General features: G+C 38.5%; 1 protein-coding gene across 1 annotated transcript; it reads right to left on the bottom strand.

Moving 5' to 3' along the window:
• Window positions 1-8552: 8552 nt before the first annotated feature.
• Window positions 8553-17120, bottom strand: acadm (acyl-CoA dehydrogenase medium chain). Its single transcript, XM_066677924.1, has 12 exons — window positions 16975-17120; window positions 16279-16387; window positions 15533-15630; window positions 14805-14874; window positions 14622-14722; window positions 14443-14523; window positions 12961-13091; window positions 12224-12332; window positions 11858-11998; window positions 10535-10630; window positions 9622-9870; window positions 8553-9037 (listed from the first exon to the last, which is right to left on the bottom strand). The coding sequence occupies exons 1-12, from the start codon at window positions 16990-16992 to the stop codon at window positions 8966-8968; spliced, it is 1275 nt and encodes a 424-aa protein (XP_066534021.1). The 5' UTR covers window positions 16993-17120; the 3' UTR covers window positions 8553-8965.
• Between the last annotated feature and the right edge of the window lie 1307 nt (window positions 17121-18427).

The following is an 18427-nucleotide window of genomic DNA, read 5'->3' as shown; positions in this document are numbered from 1 at the left end:
GCCTGTATATAAATCGAATAATAACATCCCATTAGATTTATTTCACACAGTTTGCAAACTGAATGGATTCTGATAAGTGTTTATACTTCCACTTCAAATTATTAACATACTGTATCACTTTTTATGAGAACGAATTGCTCAGTTAACGTAAAGAAGACTCAGTTACAGAATGCAGCGTTTAATCGGAACGCTAAAGCAGGCTTTAGAGTCGCCATGTCACAACGGTAAAATAATGTTAACGTTACCTTGCTTTGAAAGTTTTGGTGTTTTTTTTTTCTGTATTTTGTATTTTTTTATCTATTTATTTATTTATTTATTCATTTATTTTATTATAGTGGTTATTGTAACGTTATGTGTTAAATAATGTATTTAGCCTATAGTTTCTTATAGTGCTTAAAATACAGTGCTTCTATAGTGCTTAAACCTGCAGGGTAAAGAGATTTTGGGTTGAATAATAAGTTAAAGTCAGGACAGATTAAGTTGTCTCCACGGTATCTGGTTTTATAGATACACAGGTATATGGATACATCTGTTCAGGATGCAGGCTTTATTGTCACGTTGATAATGCTAATATTAACCTGTTAGTTTTAAACGAGTCTGTATGAAGTTCAAAGTTTATTACAAAATTTAATACTAAAAACATCAACTGGAGCCAGCAACAAAATGTTTGCAACATAATCAATAGTATTTTTTCCAAAATAAGAATGAAAATGATAAGTAACATATAACAACACCAGACATATATATAATATATATATATACAAATAAGAGCTCACTGTCGCACTTTCTTTCTTTGTTACAAATGATTATTAATTCATTTTAACGTGTTTAAAATCTAATTAATAACCATGTAATAAACTGGCATTTAAACCATTTATAAACCCTTATAATTGTCCTATTAATAAATATTTTAAATAATAAAAATATTAAATATTTCACCGCGACCCTGAAATGGAAAAGCGGAAAAGAAAATGATGATGATGATGATGATGATGTTGATGATGATGATATTAAATATTTTCCTAATCTATGTGTGTGTTTTTGTGTGTGGGTGTGTGTTTTATTCTTCTCTTCTTATTTTTTAAAGCATGTTTTAAGTATGTAGCTTTTTTCCATCTTTACAGGACACTCTGAGAAGACATTTTTCTCTCAAGGCTGCTTTCTAAACTTGAACTTGGGCTCACAAGAGAACCAGTTAATTTGGATTACATGGAATTTACTTGTAGGCAGGAGCTGTAACACTGTAATGCACTCTGCTGACAGGTTGATGTGCCCACAGAGACCATGCATGCCCTGCAGGAGTTTTTAAGGCTTGTGACTGAGAACATTGAATGGGTCAATGGCAGAAACGCACAAGTTGACATAGTACCTAGAGAGACAGGCTGCCCCAAATTAGACATTGAGAGAGAGAAGTTGGAGGAGCTTCTGGAGAATGTTCTGCCTGTGCCCAGCATCTCAAAGTTGCTGGGTGTCTCAGCAAGTACCGTGTTTAGACAGATGACGGAGTTTGGTCTTTCTGCTCTACAGTAAAGTTGTATGAGTGACAAGGAGCTGGACAGTGTGGTACAGAGTATAAGAAATGAAACTCCAACTGCTGGCTACTGCATGGTGATAAGGAGGCTGCGGTCAAAGGGGAAACTTGTCTAGCCGACGAGGGTGGCATCATCGTTGCATTGTGAGGACTCTGGGGGCATCAACTCCAGACTTGCTGAATCAGGCTGCATCCTATGCAGCACATATTGAGAGGACCCCTTTCCTTTTTTTTTTCATGCGGGCACACACCACAAACTTATCAGGTTGGTGTTTTTGAACTTCTGAATTGATAAAGAATCTCTGTCACACGGCTCTAGGATCCTGGTGTTGTGGGTTCGAGCACCACTCCTGGTGACTGTCTGTGAGGAGTTTGCTGTGTTCTCCCCGTGTCCGTATGGGTTTCCTCTGGAAAACACACACTGGTGGGTGGATTGGTGACTCAACTGTGTCCATTGATGTGAGTAAATGTGTGAGTGTGTGTCATCCTGCAAAGGACTGGTGCCCCATCCAGGTTGTGTTCCCACCTTGCTCCCAGTGATTCTGGGTAAGCTCTGGACCCACCGGGACCCTGAACTGGATAAGCACTTACTAAAAATGAATGAACCTCTAGGTGCAGCATTGTACTGTTCAGTGCAGTGGAATTTGTATTCCAGGAAGGTAATTCTTTATTAATTCTTCGTTTTCTCATTTTTTAGTCTAAAAATTATCATAGAAATTATACTAGTGTTTAATCTATAAACTAAAACACATGTCCTTGTTTTGTTGGAACATGTATGTTAAATTCATAATACAGGTGATGACCCTGAGTGCTGCAACCCACAACCTTGCATTGACTGCTTTTGCTGTCTTTAAAGAGGCAACAGAAAGGCACAGCATGCCATAAAGGTAAAATGTTTGTATTTTGTATAGATGTGAAATATGGCAACACATGCATGTGGATAGGGCTGGAGGATAATTCAATATCAATAAATATTGCAATATAAAATGTTTTGATAACAAATGTACGTTTTCAATATTTCAGTATACACAAACTATATAAATATTATGGAATATTATCAGCAGGACTGGCACACCCCCTCCAGGGTGTGTTCCTGCCTTGTGCCCAGTGATTGCAGGTAAGATCCTGACCCACCATCACGCTGAACTGGATAAGGGTTACAGACAATGAATGAATGAATAGTATCAGCATTACAGGGAATCTGATTAAAACTATTATATCTCTTTATAGGATTGAACGTTTGTGGCATGATCTCAAAACCTGTGTCACCTCTAAGTACTAAGTTTCAGGGTCTGGAGAAAGATCACCTTCTTGATGTTTCCTCCACAGGTTGGACAAACACTAACTTCTCAGGAAAGGGTGGTTTATGAGATACATCTATTAACTTTAAAACATTCAGTTGTTCCCATTTTGAGTTTCATATGACATTTGGTGTTTTGACTCATGGACACAGGAATAATTTGTGAAATTTGATTACCTATAACGGCTAAAACCTCAGCAGTACTGTTATGAATGTTTAATCTTTTCTCTTGTGACATGTTTATTGTCCATGCCATGTTCATACCAAAAACTGAAGAAAGACCATGAGAGATTTGTAGAAAGATGGAACAGTCGTCCAATCTGGAATGAAAACAACATGACCCTGAGCAGTTCTGGTACCTGGGTATGAGGGACAGCCAGAGTATACTGAGGTACTTTTATCTCTTTTAAGACTCATTTTGATAATCTTTAATCCTCTATAATTGATAAGTACTGGGAATCTTGTGAGGCTAACTTTATACTGTTATGTTTATGCCTATGTTTAGTGGAATACTGTGTAAATTACCAGCCCAAGTAGTGATTTTACAAGAAATTATGTCGATGTCTGTAGCATAGGCATAGTTTTGGGTAGTTATTCCTTTACTTATTACTCACTACGTCCTGTAAAATATAATCTCATTACTAACTTAACCTCATTACTACTTAAATTACTTTTTAAGTTAAGTTCTAACCCACACAAACACTCAAATAAAATCAATGAACAAATCTTGAAAGTACAAAATAATGATAGACAGTAGTTTTTCCATAGTTTATTTAGAAACAGAGCAGTAGCAGCAAAATTAAACATAAAATTACTGTCACTATACAGTTACAGTTTTCTGTGAAAAAGCCTCTGGGTATAAGCAAACTTAAAAAGAGAGAGAAAAAAACATGTCTAAAGCATGTTCCCAATAACAAAACTGAATTAACAAAAACAAAGTCTTCATATATTTTGTTATAAAATCCTAAATCTTTGCTCAGAAAAAACCTCCTCAGGATCCACTGCTGAAGAAAAAGTGATTTGCTCACTCACCTCTGTAATAGTGGTTATTTTTATTTGGTTTAACAAACACACCTTCCTTCTTTGTCATTGTATATTAGCTGCGATTGTGCTGTACTCGACTCATTCAGTCTCATGACCTGCTGCACTCAGCTGTGATCAGGCATTAGTGTATGCAGAAATTACACAGAAAACCACATAGGAAATGTTAATAATGTTATTAAAATTACATTTTATAGAAAAAAAGAGAGAATCTAAACATAGTATTTATTAAGTTAGAAACTGTAATGTGATTACACAATATTTAAGAGAAATATGTTACAGAAAAAAGTAATCATGTTACTGCACCACACTTCTTTGTACCGCATCACAACACTGCACAGGTCATAGCTGAAGCCTGACACTGTGGTACTACGGAAAATGTTTTATAGAAACACTTATTACTCTGCAATCCATGACAAAAATACAGGACTCTGCCATCAAACATCCCAACAGACAAAATAATTGATTCCTAATGCAGTCCGTTTCATTTTAAAATGTCTACTCATTTTATTAAGGAAGCTTTTATGAATGTTACCAGTGTTAAGTGACATCCAGTGTGTTTTATATGTTCATGAAAGGCCAAAGACACAAACTACTACATTGCCACCGTACTCAGTTCCGTACACACCATACTCTGTTCTCTTATTCTACGCTAGGATATTGAGGAGTCAGACATCGATTGGGACATTGCCACAAACTACAACGATGAGACTGAAGAGAAGGTGGAAGTTCCTCAAATCGAGCCCCTGCTTGTGTGAGAATAGTTCAGTACCTCATTGAACAGAGTCACCCTGACGTGCCCGCAAGGGACCTGTATTTAACGTGTCGCGACTATATTTTTCAATTGGTTGATAGCTGAAAGCTTTTTAATCAGAATTTGTTTATTGTGTACTGGGGAAAATAAGAGTAGTATAAAAATATTATTTATTGAAAACAACAAAAAGCAGTTCCACACAGGGGTAATTCAACAACATAGTTCTAAAATGAGAAAAAGGCACAGAAATCTCATGTACAAATGTTATACTACATGTGTAATGCATAAGTATTTACAGACATAATGAATGTAATTATTTCATATTTTAAGAAACTTGCATGGATTTATCAAATCAGTACTTTCTCTAGAAAACTATTTCCAGATGTTCAAGGACTAAAAAAAACCACAAAACTAATCAGTGAGTATAACACTTCACAAGAAATATGCAAATGGTGAGTGTGTTTGTGTGTGAGACAGAGAGAGAGAGAGAGAGAGAGAGAGAGAGAGAGAGAGACATACAGAGAGAGAGTGAGAGAGAGAGACATACCGAGAGAGAGTGAGAGAGAGAGACATACCGAGAGAGAGTGAGAGAGAGAGACATACAGAGAGAGAGTGTATGGAATGTATTATTTACTAATATTGGAAGTGATGAAGTGATGAAGTTAAAGGAACACTGTCATTTATGTAACTTAAATTTACAACATTAAAATCAGGTCAGCTCTACTGACCTGTAAGAGAGAATAGAGCCTCTGTAGTTGCTACTTCAGGCTCAGCACTGCAGAAACTGCACTGCACTATGTAATTTTGGAGGAGAATAGGGAACCACCTCATCCCTCCCCATTCATTTTAAAAATGAATAAAACTAGGGAGTGCCCCAGGAGAAACAACCCACATCTTACCTAGTGTTTCTTTAAACAAGGCCAAACCCAGTGTCCACAGACAGGAGACAAACCATAAGATCTGCCTTGAGTTCTTCAAACTTTCTGTAGTGGTTTGTCAAACGCAGACTTTCTGAACATGTTGCTGCAGTTGGAAGATGTTGGAAGGTGGTCCTCTGGTCTGAACGACTTCCAGCTTCAGGTGTTGAGGGTGGCACCTCCCAGCTGACCGAAAACCTCATTAGCATATTTAAAATATGAGGTAGCTACAAAGTAGCAATAAATGTGCTATGCAAACATGAATTAATCTCATTTTTCAGCAAGAATTAAACATTAGGAGTATGTACCCTGTTCAACAAATCTTCTGAAAAATAAAGAGAGGAGTGTAATTGTCTCTTCAGTGCTACGAACAACTAGCTAACCCCTTTACACCACGAGCTGTCTAGAGGAAGAAAGGTCAGTTAACTAAGGTCCCTAGCCTAATGACTATGTGTTGTGGTTACCCAATATGGAAGTAAGGTGTTGGAGGCTATTGTAAAGGAATGGGAGGGATTCACTCCTCTTACCTAAGGTTCATCAAAGAACCCAAGCGTTGACTCCATGGTCAGCCCAAGCATATAGAGATTGTTTAAAAGTGTAGGTAGTAAAAAAATCAGTAATATTTAAATTACCTCAGATGGATATTGGTAATTTTACAATCTGAGTCTGTGTCCTAGCGGGGTGGGGGAAAAAGGCCATCACTACCATCATTAAATAATTTATAAACACTAGCAGGTATATGATCACAAGAATAAAGGTACTGCGTTTAATACATACACTGTCAGTGTGCCGACAGTCTTGAATGTGAAGTGACAACAGCTGTAAAGGTATTTGGCACTTGTTGCATTTTGCCTTAGGCATTGTAGAAAAATCTCATGCTGAGAAGAGCAGAGGGCTCGTGTCCAAACTATGCTGGATTGGCATATAATAACAGCTCTTTCCTGAAAAACCAGGAGTCCGTTAAGCTCCAGAATATCCCTCTGCCACAGGTGAAACAATACTAAGCTAACAGAATTGTATTTTCAGAATTGATGAAGAAACATGCTACTGAACTTTACAGATCTATACAAGCTTTGAACTTAGATTAACCAAGGGTTATGTGCACACAGAAAACAGCTCTGCTTGGACCATTGTAGTATATCTTTATTATTTTGGTGTATATCTTTTTATTTTGGTGTACATCAGACAATAATAATTAGCATCTTACTTGATCTCATCAATACACAGAAAAGCTGTTATTCACTCTGATGCATGTGCACGATAGTGTGTTGTACATTTGCATCTAGAAATCACTTGTGAAGTTCATCATGGTATTTTTAGTTCACTTCCAAATTACTAAGCCTAAATCTTGAATGAGGTTGTGGTAAATATATTCGCACAGCTTTCTCACACTAATTAACACTGCAAATTCACATTCTTACCAGCTGCTTTGTGCAATAACCAGGCCCCATTCAAAGTAGCCATTTGGTTAAAGGATTCTGTGAAGAGAGCTGAAATCTTTAGGTGCGTATGTGAAGACATATTAAGTTAAATTAGGGCTGGCTCATAACGCAATATCAATATATATTACAATATAAAATGTTTCAGTAACAATTATATGATTTTTAAACACTTTCAATATACATTATTTACAGAATCACTGCACTATACAGTCAATTCAAAATATAAAAATATTAACAATAGATTTGTTTGATGGTGATGTCATGTGTCTCGTTTGGTCATGGAAGTTTTTCAGTGGATTTAATATTGTTCATATCGATATCAGAAAATATTATATTTACCAAAATTAAGAAACATATCATATATAAAGTTTGGCAATATCGTCCAGCCCCAAGTTAAATTCAAAAAGATGTAGAAGGAGCACTCCTGGGATCACTAGTTAAAAATGCAGCAAAAGTGGCATGAGGATGATGCATTAAAACATGGCAAGTATTAGTGTGGTTTTAATCAGGGCATCAGGTCACCACACGTGACCACATGTAGGGCTGCCGCAGTAACTGCGATAATGTAATGCCACGCTATTGACCAGCTGACCGAAGGGAATGGCATGCAACCATCACAACTCCAAGGATACTTGGCAAGGTCTTTCTTAGATAAATGTGTTTTTGAAAAACAAATAAAAAAGTACTAAAAAAATGAGATTATGCAAGATTATGACCAGTCCACAAGTGTAAGGTTCACTTCCTACTGAATGACCGCTAAACGCCAGAGGGCACTCCAGATTGAGTCCGCAATGAATGAGTGAATGGGGCTATAGAGGCAAAAACTTAAATTAAAAATTGTTTTTAACTTCTTGTCCAAGATATTCCTTTAATTGTGGAAAGTATTTCCATTTGCGCTACTGACCCACACACTGACAACCTCATCAGAGGTGAGGCACTCATGTTTATGTAATCATTTAAACTCCAGTTATGACAATGGTCCTCAAACATTAGATGCTCTTCTGTGCTGAGGCTGTTTTACATTGATCATTTAATCATTTATAAACAATGCTTTTGTGCAAAAACTCCTTAGAGACCCATTCATTTTGAATTCGCCTTATGTTGTTTGTCCAAACTGATACGCATTTTCCACCTGGTGTTTTTGTACCCTCTAATTTTGATATTGATGTGATGCCATATTTACAGTTTGAACACAGTGATTTTCCTGAAAGCAGGATTTTTTCAGATTCTCCCTCAGCTCTGTTCCTATTGGACAGGCTTGACGTTGAGCGTAAGTTATCTGGCTAAACTGAGAGATCCTTTTTTTGGACCCTACAATCTTATTTTAAAAAAATTAATTAATTAATTTTAAAAAATGAAACCCTGATGCTACACTTCTTCACTCTTAGTGTATATTTTGTTTAAAAACCTTGTAGTAAATCAAATGTTTAGCTGAGATTTAATGTCGTTATCTCAGCAGCAGATAAAAGGAAGCTTTATAAATTATGACAGAAAATGTTAGATAACGTATGGATTTATGGACAGATATATAAACATAGAAAGGGGGAGAAAGACATTTTTTCCATTGTTCATTTATTTTTGGAAGGCATAGCAGTTACAAAATGTACAATATGTGCTTTTTACACTAATGTCAGAGTTTAATGCTTAAAAATGTATTCACTGCTCAACATAATTTACAAACAAGAGCAAGGCTTTTCAATATTATTAAGGCAATGATATTACTGGCTATTCCTTACCATCCTGAAGTCCATTCACGTGTAGAAAATGCCGTAACATTTGGGTAGACCCTGTTCATTACATTCTGTGGCACCGTAGAGAATATGAGCAGAGGTATAATCTGTTGCATTAAAACATCCAAACAGCTGCACTGAAAAACGTTGGACGGTGGCTCATTTTTAGTGATTGCACTGGACTTAAAGGATTATGATTAATAAATGATGTTGTATTACATTATTAACTATTCACTCCTGATGGACATGTTCACTGCTTATATTTCCCGATATGCTCCCGAGCAATAATGAGCCTTTGGATCTGTGCAGTTCCTTCATAAATCTGTAATGAGAGAAACAAAAGAAAGGTCTTTCAAAGGGCAGGGCAGAATGGATTAGAGCATTTTGGTTCATTAAAAGCCCAATATCTAGTTAATTTGCTGGTTTATTTTTTTATTTGTCCATGTCTAGGGCTGAAAAAAAAACGCTCCTAGAATCTCATGCCTGAGCTCACCCTCTGGTAGACTCTGTTCTGACTTCAAGCACACTCCCTCCTACATCCTGCCACTCTCACTCACAAACACTTCTCCAGAAGTTACATAATGCAGTTTCTGCAGTGCCAGAGTAGCAATGATAGAAGCTCTACTGTCCCTATTACAGCTCATTGGAGCATCACAATGATTTTGAAGCTGTAATTTTAAGTTAGAAATATTACCTAGTGTTGCTTGAAAAAGATCAGTGAGAGATAGTTGGTTTCATGTTATGAATGTTATAATTATTTTATAAAGGCTCCTAATGGCCTAAATGTATCAGATATATAAATGTAAAAAGGGACCCACTCTATGTAGTATAAACAGGTTCATTCAGGGAGTGTAAAGCAGCCTGATTCTACATAATTACTGAGGCATCCCTAGCCATGTTCCTGACCTGATATATCTTTGCGTCTCTCATCAGTTTCTCCACCGGATACTCGCTGTTGAACCCGTTTCCTCCAAAGATCTGCACGGCATCACTGGCCACCTGGTTGGCGATGTCTCCAGCGAAGGCCTTGGCAATCGATGCGTAGTAGGTGTTCCTCCGGCCTTGGTCCACCTCCCATGCTGCCCTCTGATAGGCAACCCGTGCCAGCTCCACCTTCATAGCCATCTCTGCCAGCATGAAGGACACGGCCTGGTGCTGAGGGAAGACAATTTAATTTTTTATGAGTGTCTGGAAATACACCAACTTCAGAGGTTTGTGAACACCTGCTAATCTGAATAATCCTGTTTAATTCTGGAATTAAAGTGTATGAATGAAGCGTTTGTTCCACTTTACAATGGAGCAGGGATTTTGAATGATGGTAAGAGAAAAACACAAGGCATGCAGTGATAATTTTTCAGATAAAATTCCAATCCATATCATCTTCGGAAACAAGGTTAATGAAAACATACAAACGTGTCTAATTCTAAACAAGATATACAAATTACTTAAAGGTGCCGTTCTCCATTGTAATTAAAAAAGATAAGTTATACAAAAACACAACACCAATTGTTATTTCCGTCAAACACACTGTTCCACCTTAAAAGACACAGATCTTACAATTGTGCATGTACAATTGCAGAAGTTCCTGTTACAGCTTAGGGCAGTGGTGCACAATATTTCTGCAGTGCCCCTCTTTTGTAGATGAGAATATTTGAGCCTGTACACACTGCTTCCAGGCTCCACTGGAATTTATATTAAACACTAATGTATACAAAACTGCAAATTTTTAATGAAAAAAAAAATAAATACATTTTTGTATATATACATTTGCTTTCTGCACCCCCCCCCCTCGACTTAGGACTTGATACAACTCTCCCACCTCAGCAAGAACTCTCCCAAAAGTCTTCCTCTCCAAGGCGTAATTGGTGGCCTCGTCTAGAGCTCTCTGAGCCAGTCCTGTAGCCCCTGCAGCGACCTTAGAAAACACAAAAACCATATAAACACAGGATAAAGTCCAGATCAAGTTCTGTGTTCAGGGTATCTGCTTCTGTGTTTTTGTAGGTGACATTATTAGTCTGTGTTTATTATTAACAATGAGATTGAGTGCCTGAAATATGATTTACTAGTGCACCTTAACCACAGTAGACTCATAGCTCCAGATGCATTTCTCTACAGAAAGATTCTTAAATCATTTCTCAAATGATGTGATTTTGTTTGAATTCTGTTGTTGAATTCTTTAAAAGTGTAAAATAAACAAACATCCAGACTTCAGCAATCTTGTGTTCCAAGCTGTGGCCTTCAGGGTAAAAGCTAAAGTGGGTGTGTCCCAGAGTGTGAAATACTATCTGAGAAACACCCCCTTATTTCCAATTCCACTGAAGCCTTCCAACATTAGTGGGTTTTCCATCCACCAAGATGTTGCAGATTATGAAAATGTGCATTTAAAAAAAACGCAGCAGGTAGTGTCGCAGTCACACAGCTCCAGGGACCTGGAGGTTGTGGGTTCAATTCCCGCTCCAGGTGACTGTCTGTAAAGAGTTGGTGTGTTCTCCCTTGGTGTTTCCTCCGGGTGCTCTGGTTTACTCCCACAGTCCAAAAACACACGTTGGTAGGTGGATTGGCGACTCAAAAGCGTCCGTAGGTGTGAATGTGTGTGTATGTCTGTGTTGCCCTGTGAAGGACTGGCGCCCCCTCCAGGGTGTATTCCCACCTTGCGCCCAATGATTCCAGGTAGGCTCTGGACCCACCGCGACCCTGAATTGGATAAGCGGTTACAGATAATGAATGAATGAACGAACATCACTGTGCAAAAGTCAGAGACCACACAGCATTTTACGTTCCTCTCAGAATATCATGAACATGCTCCACAGACGCCCAATCAAGCTTTTTGATATAAACAACACACTCATTTCGATGCCGTCTCTGCTCATGGTGCCTACGTCATCTGAGGTTAATTCACAAAATTGCAGTGGATGGAAATATTTTTTTCTGCCGACATTTCTTTATTGCACTAAACATTTTTGAAGGTTTTGGATGGAAACACCAGCTTCTGAGGAGTTGTAAAATAAAATGACCTACATAGTCATACAGGAATCTACAGCTGAACTCCAGAATAAATCTGCTGTATCGTAAGCACTGAATATTCTTAAATATGTAAAACGTGGCAAGCACTTTTACACACACACACACACACACAACTCACTGGGGGTCTCGTCTTGTCAAAGGCTCCCATGGCGATCTTAAACCCCGCCCCCTCTCCAATCAGGACGTTCTCTTTGGGAATTCTCACATCTTCAAAGGTGATTCCTCTGGTGTCTGAGCACTTCTGACCCATGTTCAGCTCCTGTGAACACAATAAAAACAGTCTTACTTCATCTCAAAGCATAGCTATAGCTTTAATCAGACCAGGTAAATATTTCTGAAATGTTTGAAGTGGTTTGGAGATGCTTAGATAAGACTGGGGAGAGTTTGAAGAGCTTTGGAGAAGGTTTTGGAGAGACCGGAAAGTTTATAGAAATTGAGTAGATCAAGAAGATTGAGAGGTTTGGAGAAGCTGTAGTATTCTTGCCTTTCGGCCAGGCTGAAGTCCTGGAGTATCTGCATCCACGATGAAACCGGTGAAGGCTTTGCTGGCTGGACACTTAGGGTCAGGGTTTGTGCGGGCCAGTAAGAAATACCTGAAAGCAGATTATAATATCAGAGGATAGGAATGTGAACAAACAGTGCTTTAGAAACGGGAACTTGTCAAAAACAGCAACCGTAAAATCACTACATCATCTACTTCAGAACTATATCTTTGTGTGTGGTACCAGGTTTTCTATCCCTGAATATGCTCCTCGCATGTTTTTAAATAAACTGTTCACTTCAGTTTAAAACCGTAAAACAAGACAACTGTGAGCTCTAGACAGATTCCTAATATCTGAATTCTCAGCATTGTTAAGCCCAATGCAACATGTGGACACAAACCCTACAACCACAACCACAGCCTAACGCGCACTTATCAGGAAATGTAACTATGCCTCACATCAACACACGCCACAGACTGTGACTGGTCAGTAGTTGGATGGACATTGTTTAATTTGAACTGAAGAAGTACAGAAACCTGAACTCCCCTCCTCCACACACACAGATGCAGAAAGCAGCAAATTCACAGCGAGAGATTTCCTCAGACATGGTGTGGACATCAGGGATGAATAAAAATGATAAATAAAGCAAAAAATTATTTTTCTTTTTGTAAATGAGTCAGATACCTGCAGAATTCAGTTTGGCTGAAGATGAACCATAAAGCTGCCTCAAGAAACTCACCAGTTGGCTGCTCCTCCATTGGTGATCCACATTTTCTGTCCGTTGACAATGTATTCATCTCCTTTCTTCTCAGCACGTGTTTTTATTCCTGCAACATCGGACCCTGCTCCCGGCTCTGTCACACAGTATGCCTGTCCAATTAGGATACATCATTAAAATACATTACATTTCATCTAAAATTAAAAAGATTAATTAATATCCCTTGGCTTCCACTCTCAATAGTCATCCCCAGTTCCCTCCTTTTAACTCTTGACTAAGCTCCTACATCACATTCAACACCAACACTGGAGGGTGAGGACCAGCACCTGCCTCCTCTGAGACACGACATCCACCTCTGCCTCTTCACACTACGGCTAATGCAGCGTTACTGGACAGCTCAACACACCAAAAGGAGAGCACCGACTACCCAGGTCAGATGCCCGTGTTGGCCATCACCAAGCTGTGTAATGGAGAGAGAGGGGCTGGGATCTCCACCTTCGAGGGAACAAAACCCTAGCAAACTCCTGAAGAAGGTTTGAAGGTCAAAACTGAGACCCTTGGGAGCCCTCCTCAATTCATATTACAATATTAAAACATACTGTGTAAAAAGCCGAGTTAAGTATCTATAAGAGTCTATGACTATGCCGTAGCCTGACACATACCCTTCCCAAAAAGGCAACTACATGTCATGTCGGTGCAGACTGCAACAACTATTTGGTCTGCAATCGGATGAACACAGATCAAGTCGAGTAGAGATTAAATGAGGAAGTCCAGACACATGATCCTCTCCACACTACAAAGACTGCAGAAAGCAGCAAATTCAAAACAAAAAATTCCCCACAGACATTGGTTTGGACGTCAAGGAACAAATAAAAATTTCAAAGAACTGGGAAAATACAGATGCCTAATAAAACTCGCTACAAGGAGCTGAGACCAAGGCAGGAAAAAAGTGCCAGAGCTTCTGTATTTCTTTCCTGGCACTGCGTGTAAATTACACTGTTTTCTAAATAGCATCCTAATCCCCATAACTACGGCACTTCACAGATTATAAAACGAATACACCTACACCACTACAATGTGCACTACACAGGGTGGAGGAAGATATCTGAGATTCAGCCCCAGTGTTTTGCCAGTTTAACTGCAGAGCAACAAAGAGACACCTTCTTGCTGGTGTGTGTGGACTGAATGTTGAGTGTTGATTGTAAAATGTCCTAGAGTTTCTAGAAAGGCGCTAAATAAGTGTAACGTTAAATAAAATAAATAAACTATAAACACAAATGGTGGGGGACCTGCTCTATGAAGCATAAACTCTTTTAGTCATCCCTGAATGAACCAAATCAAATTATATTCATTTACTTCTACAAATCTTTTTTGTGGAACAAAAAGACAGACTGCCCCTTTAAAGTTCTGTGGAACTGAATAACCGTCATCTTATTTCACACACTGAAGATGATTTGGAAATGTATGTAAACAGGCCTTTAAAAAAAGGACAGACACACTTACACACATAAGCGGCTCCTCAGTCAGTCGTCCCAGATACTTCTTCTTCTGAGCCTCGTTCCCTGCAATGATAACCGGCATTTGCTGCAGGACAAAGGACAGAGGACGAATTTGGCTTCTGGAGTAGATGAACCAGTCTATGATTGTAGAATTGCAGTGTCGTGTACAAGCCCCTGACTTACCCCAAGAGAGTTGGCCTCAATAGCAGTCTGTATCCCTGAGCACCCATACGACAGCTCCTCTGTGATGAGACATGCATCAAAACTAGACAAACCCAGACCTCCTGCAGCAGGAAAATAACAGTCAGTTACTGAAAGCCAGCCTCCACTTATTACCCAAACCAGGAGAAACGCATTTTGACGTACCGCAGTCTTCTGGGATGTGAGTGTTCATCAGACCCAGCTCCCATGCCCTGCGGATCAGAGGAACTGGATACTGCAGAAAGATGAAAAATATTTTAGCCAAATCAGGAGCATTTAGATTTTTCTCTTATTTTACCCCTAGTTTAGTTATGTCTAATTTCCTTCCTGAGGGTAGTGATATACTTGCACACAAATCACAGGTGCCTTGTCTATCCTGTGTCTGTTTGCTGTCGGTTGTGCACATCCTCAAAATAAAACCTGAGGCTGTTTATCGCAGTGCAGGGGATTAACAGCATCACAATGGCAATAAGTTTTGAAGAAGGCTGTATCAGAGCCAGGTCTGCAATTACCCACGTCTTTTTCTTGTCTGCCTCACAGTTGTCTGCGTGAATGCATGATCAAACCGCAAGTATATCTCTACCCTTAGTTTGAACTCCCCAGCAGCAACTGTTCCACCAATCAACAGAGAGATCACTAACTGCTGATTCTGTTATTTTGGCTAAAAGAGTAAACATGCTTGGAGGAGGACACTGTTCAATGAGGATATTAACTGCTAATACTGTTATATTAACTAGAGTTATAAGCATGCTAATTGATGGACAGTGTGAGGACCATTCTACTGAGAGACAGAGAGAGGGAGGGAGGCATAGGGAGAGACACAGAGAACCCAGCTGTGCTGCTGCCCAATGATTAAATTGAATTTCAGACAGGCTCCAATTTGAGAGACTCACTTCTCCGGTTCGGTCATACTCCGGAGCGACTGGAATAATCTCCTCTCGTGCAAACTTTTTGGCAAGTTCCTGGAACTCCTTCTGCTGGTCACTGAGCTCTGTGAAAATCAGAGACAGAGAATGAATACCTGTATTTTAAAAAAAAAAAAGAAATGCAGACCCCCAGTGTCACCCAGCAGTGTGCTGCATTGTGGACACATCTGAGGGCCACAAAATCAGTTACAATTAAAAATTATTAATGGCAAGGACTTAACTTTTAACAGTTATTATTAAGTAACATTTTCAACACGTTGGATGCGGATGTTATTCCACACCGATTTTTTTTAAACACATTCTGAACCAACCCCTAGTGGCCTGGAGGTTTCAGAGATGGCTAAACCTATATTAAACATGTCCACGGTGACAAGAAAGCAGTTTGAATCTTAAGTTAATTTGTTTTAAGTTAAGGTATAACTAATGGATTTAAAAAAGCAAACTTCCCTTTCTGCCTTAAATGCCATAGGAGATATGCCTTTTAAGGTGGAACTGATAATTCAGGACCCGTTATGTTGAGCATAAACCAGTGGAGCAATATAGTTTGATTCTCCACCTCATGTGAGATACATTTCATAGAGATAAGGAATATGCAAAAAAATCGTGAAACAATATTGCTTGCTACTTTTCTGTAAAAGTATGACACAAAATTACCTTTAAAATACCTTTAAAATCACAAAATTGATCAGAATAACCACATTTAAGCCACAAACCAAAGGAGAATCCTCCGTGGGATGCTTTTGTGGCGCTGGCTGCTCGAGCTCCTGCTGCAGCTCCACTGCTTTGAAACCGCACACTTGTCCTCACAATTGCCTGCAAAACCTGCACACACAAACAGGGGAGAGTTTAAACTAGGTGCTGGAACATTGCTGTGAGTATCTGATGACATTCAGCAACATAATTCATATTAAAGTTCAGGTTCCGGTGTTAATGATTGACTCAAACATCACTCCAGCTCTTCACCAAAATTTCCTGATGAGTTCTCACTCCAGAGAACACAGTTCCACTGCAGGCGAGGGGCAATGACAGGTCAGGGTCATTTTGACGTGACAAACCTAACTATCCTAAGCTTAGGTTTAACTTTTATTAGGATTTACTGAATCCGCGTATTATTTTTTCAGTTAGCATTTTAGCCCACACAGAATACAAGCAGCTTAAATTTAAGGCGGAATGCATCAAATTGAATTCAACTATTTAGCATTAAATTAATGCGTTCACACATTTAAGCAAGCCAACTACAATCCGTGATAGTTTTCCGTTCCACCTTAAATGCCGTAGTAGTTTTACATGCCAATTAAGGTGGAACGGTCAATTCGGATAAAACCTTAGCAGCTGTGCACTTTGTGATTAAACCGTGCTCTAAAAGACCCCCAGTGTTATGAGTTTAAAAGAATAATATAAAGAAATACCTTCTTAAAAATCAGCATTATTGTTGTTGTTTATTGTTTGCCCTTTGGAGATAAAATGTTACCAGAATCGCTCGAGTCCCTTAGTCTCCTCTGCGCACTACAGAAGGATGCAAGCGCTCAGCTAATCACAGAAGAAGGAATTTAACGTGTCATGCGCGTATACAACAATATGTTTGACCTAGAGCCAATCAGAAGCAAGGAAATTGTCAGATCCCGCCCACTATGACCTTAGCCCTAGTTAGACTTGCCCTATATATTAAATACAGATTACATAATTCATAGTTTCGCCAAGAAAAACAAGTTTTATAGTTTTATAAACGTCCTTTTAGACATTTATAAATTCTTACATTCATTTTGAAACATTTAGAGGCTTATTAAATAATAGTAATCTTAGTAAAAAAAAAAAAAAAAAAAGAATGTGTGTTGATCTTGCTCCTTGTTCTTTTTTAATGAAATGTGATGCCGTCTGCTGCAAAGCTGATGGTAACAATTTGTTTTTCTACTTATATTTCCTGTTGGTTTTCTACACCTTGTTTATTGCATGTGGTAGCCACACTAGTCAAATGAGGTAAGGATAACATAGCTCTTTGTTGGCTCTTCATTAATAGAAACATAACACACAGCTCAGCACCAGCTGCATCTGTGTCTAAAGCATTCTGTGAGGGGGTTGGATCTCTGCGCGGCGACTGACGAGCGGAAGTGGCGAGTGTAATGGCGACAGAACCGGTTTTGTTAATGACGTCCACTTCGCCAGCGGCTCTCCGCCGGTTCTTCGCCACTTTTATTAGTGTCTCGCCAGTTTTATTAGTGATCTCAACTGAACCAGCGGCTCTACTCCAGTTCCTCGCCAGTTTTATTAATTATGTCCACTTCACCACACCACCTGTCCAAAGCAACGCAAAAAATATTTCTCCGTTAACAACTCGGTAATAAATTAATTTTAAATATATTAAAGCAATCAATGACATAAACAACACATGAACTAAGTTATTGCAAAAAAAAAAAAAAAAAACTGGAAAATGAAAGGGAAAAACATTGTTATGCTTTTGATGGCTAAAAGGGTAAAACTGATGCTAGAAATATATTTTGCTCTCCTAAATAAATAATAATCATTTAAAAAGTTTACCAGGCCAGAAAGTGATTTAAAGTGCTTTGGAAGTGTTGATTTTGTTCCAACAACATTCGCATTGTTTTATGGAAGTGTTTATTGTTGTCAAATACAAGCAGTTAAACTTGTTATGTCATGAAATATTCTTAGATTGATTTCACAATCTGTTTTACAGTGAATGAAAAAAAAACTAATTTTTAAAACTGAATGAAATATGTTTATTGTATGCAATAAAATAATTACAAATAGAATAATTGAAAATAAAATTAATATTTCAGGACTAAAAATCACAGATACTGTAAATGTTTATTCTACCTGATCTGATCAAATTTTATCATCCACATC

Source organism: Hoplias malabaricus, chromosome 1 (genome assembly GCF_029633855.1).
Source record: "Hoplias malabaricus isolate fHopMal1 chromosome 1, fHopMal1.hap1, whole genome shotgun sequence".
NCBI classification, from domain to species: domain Eukaryota; kingdom Metazoa; phylum Chordata; class Actinopteri; order Characiformes; family Erythrinidae; genus Hoplias; species Hoplias malabaricus.
The sequence above is the reverse complement of the archived record's forward strand: the minus strand, read 5'-3'. Positions and strand labels throughout refer to the sequence as shown.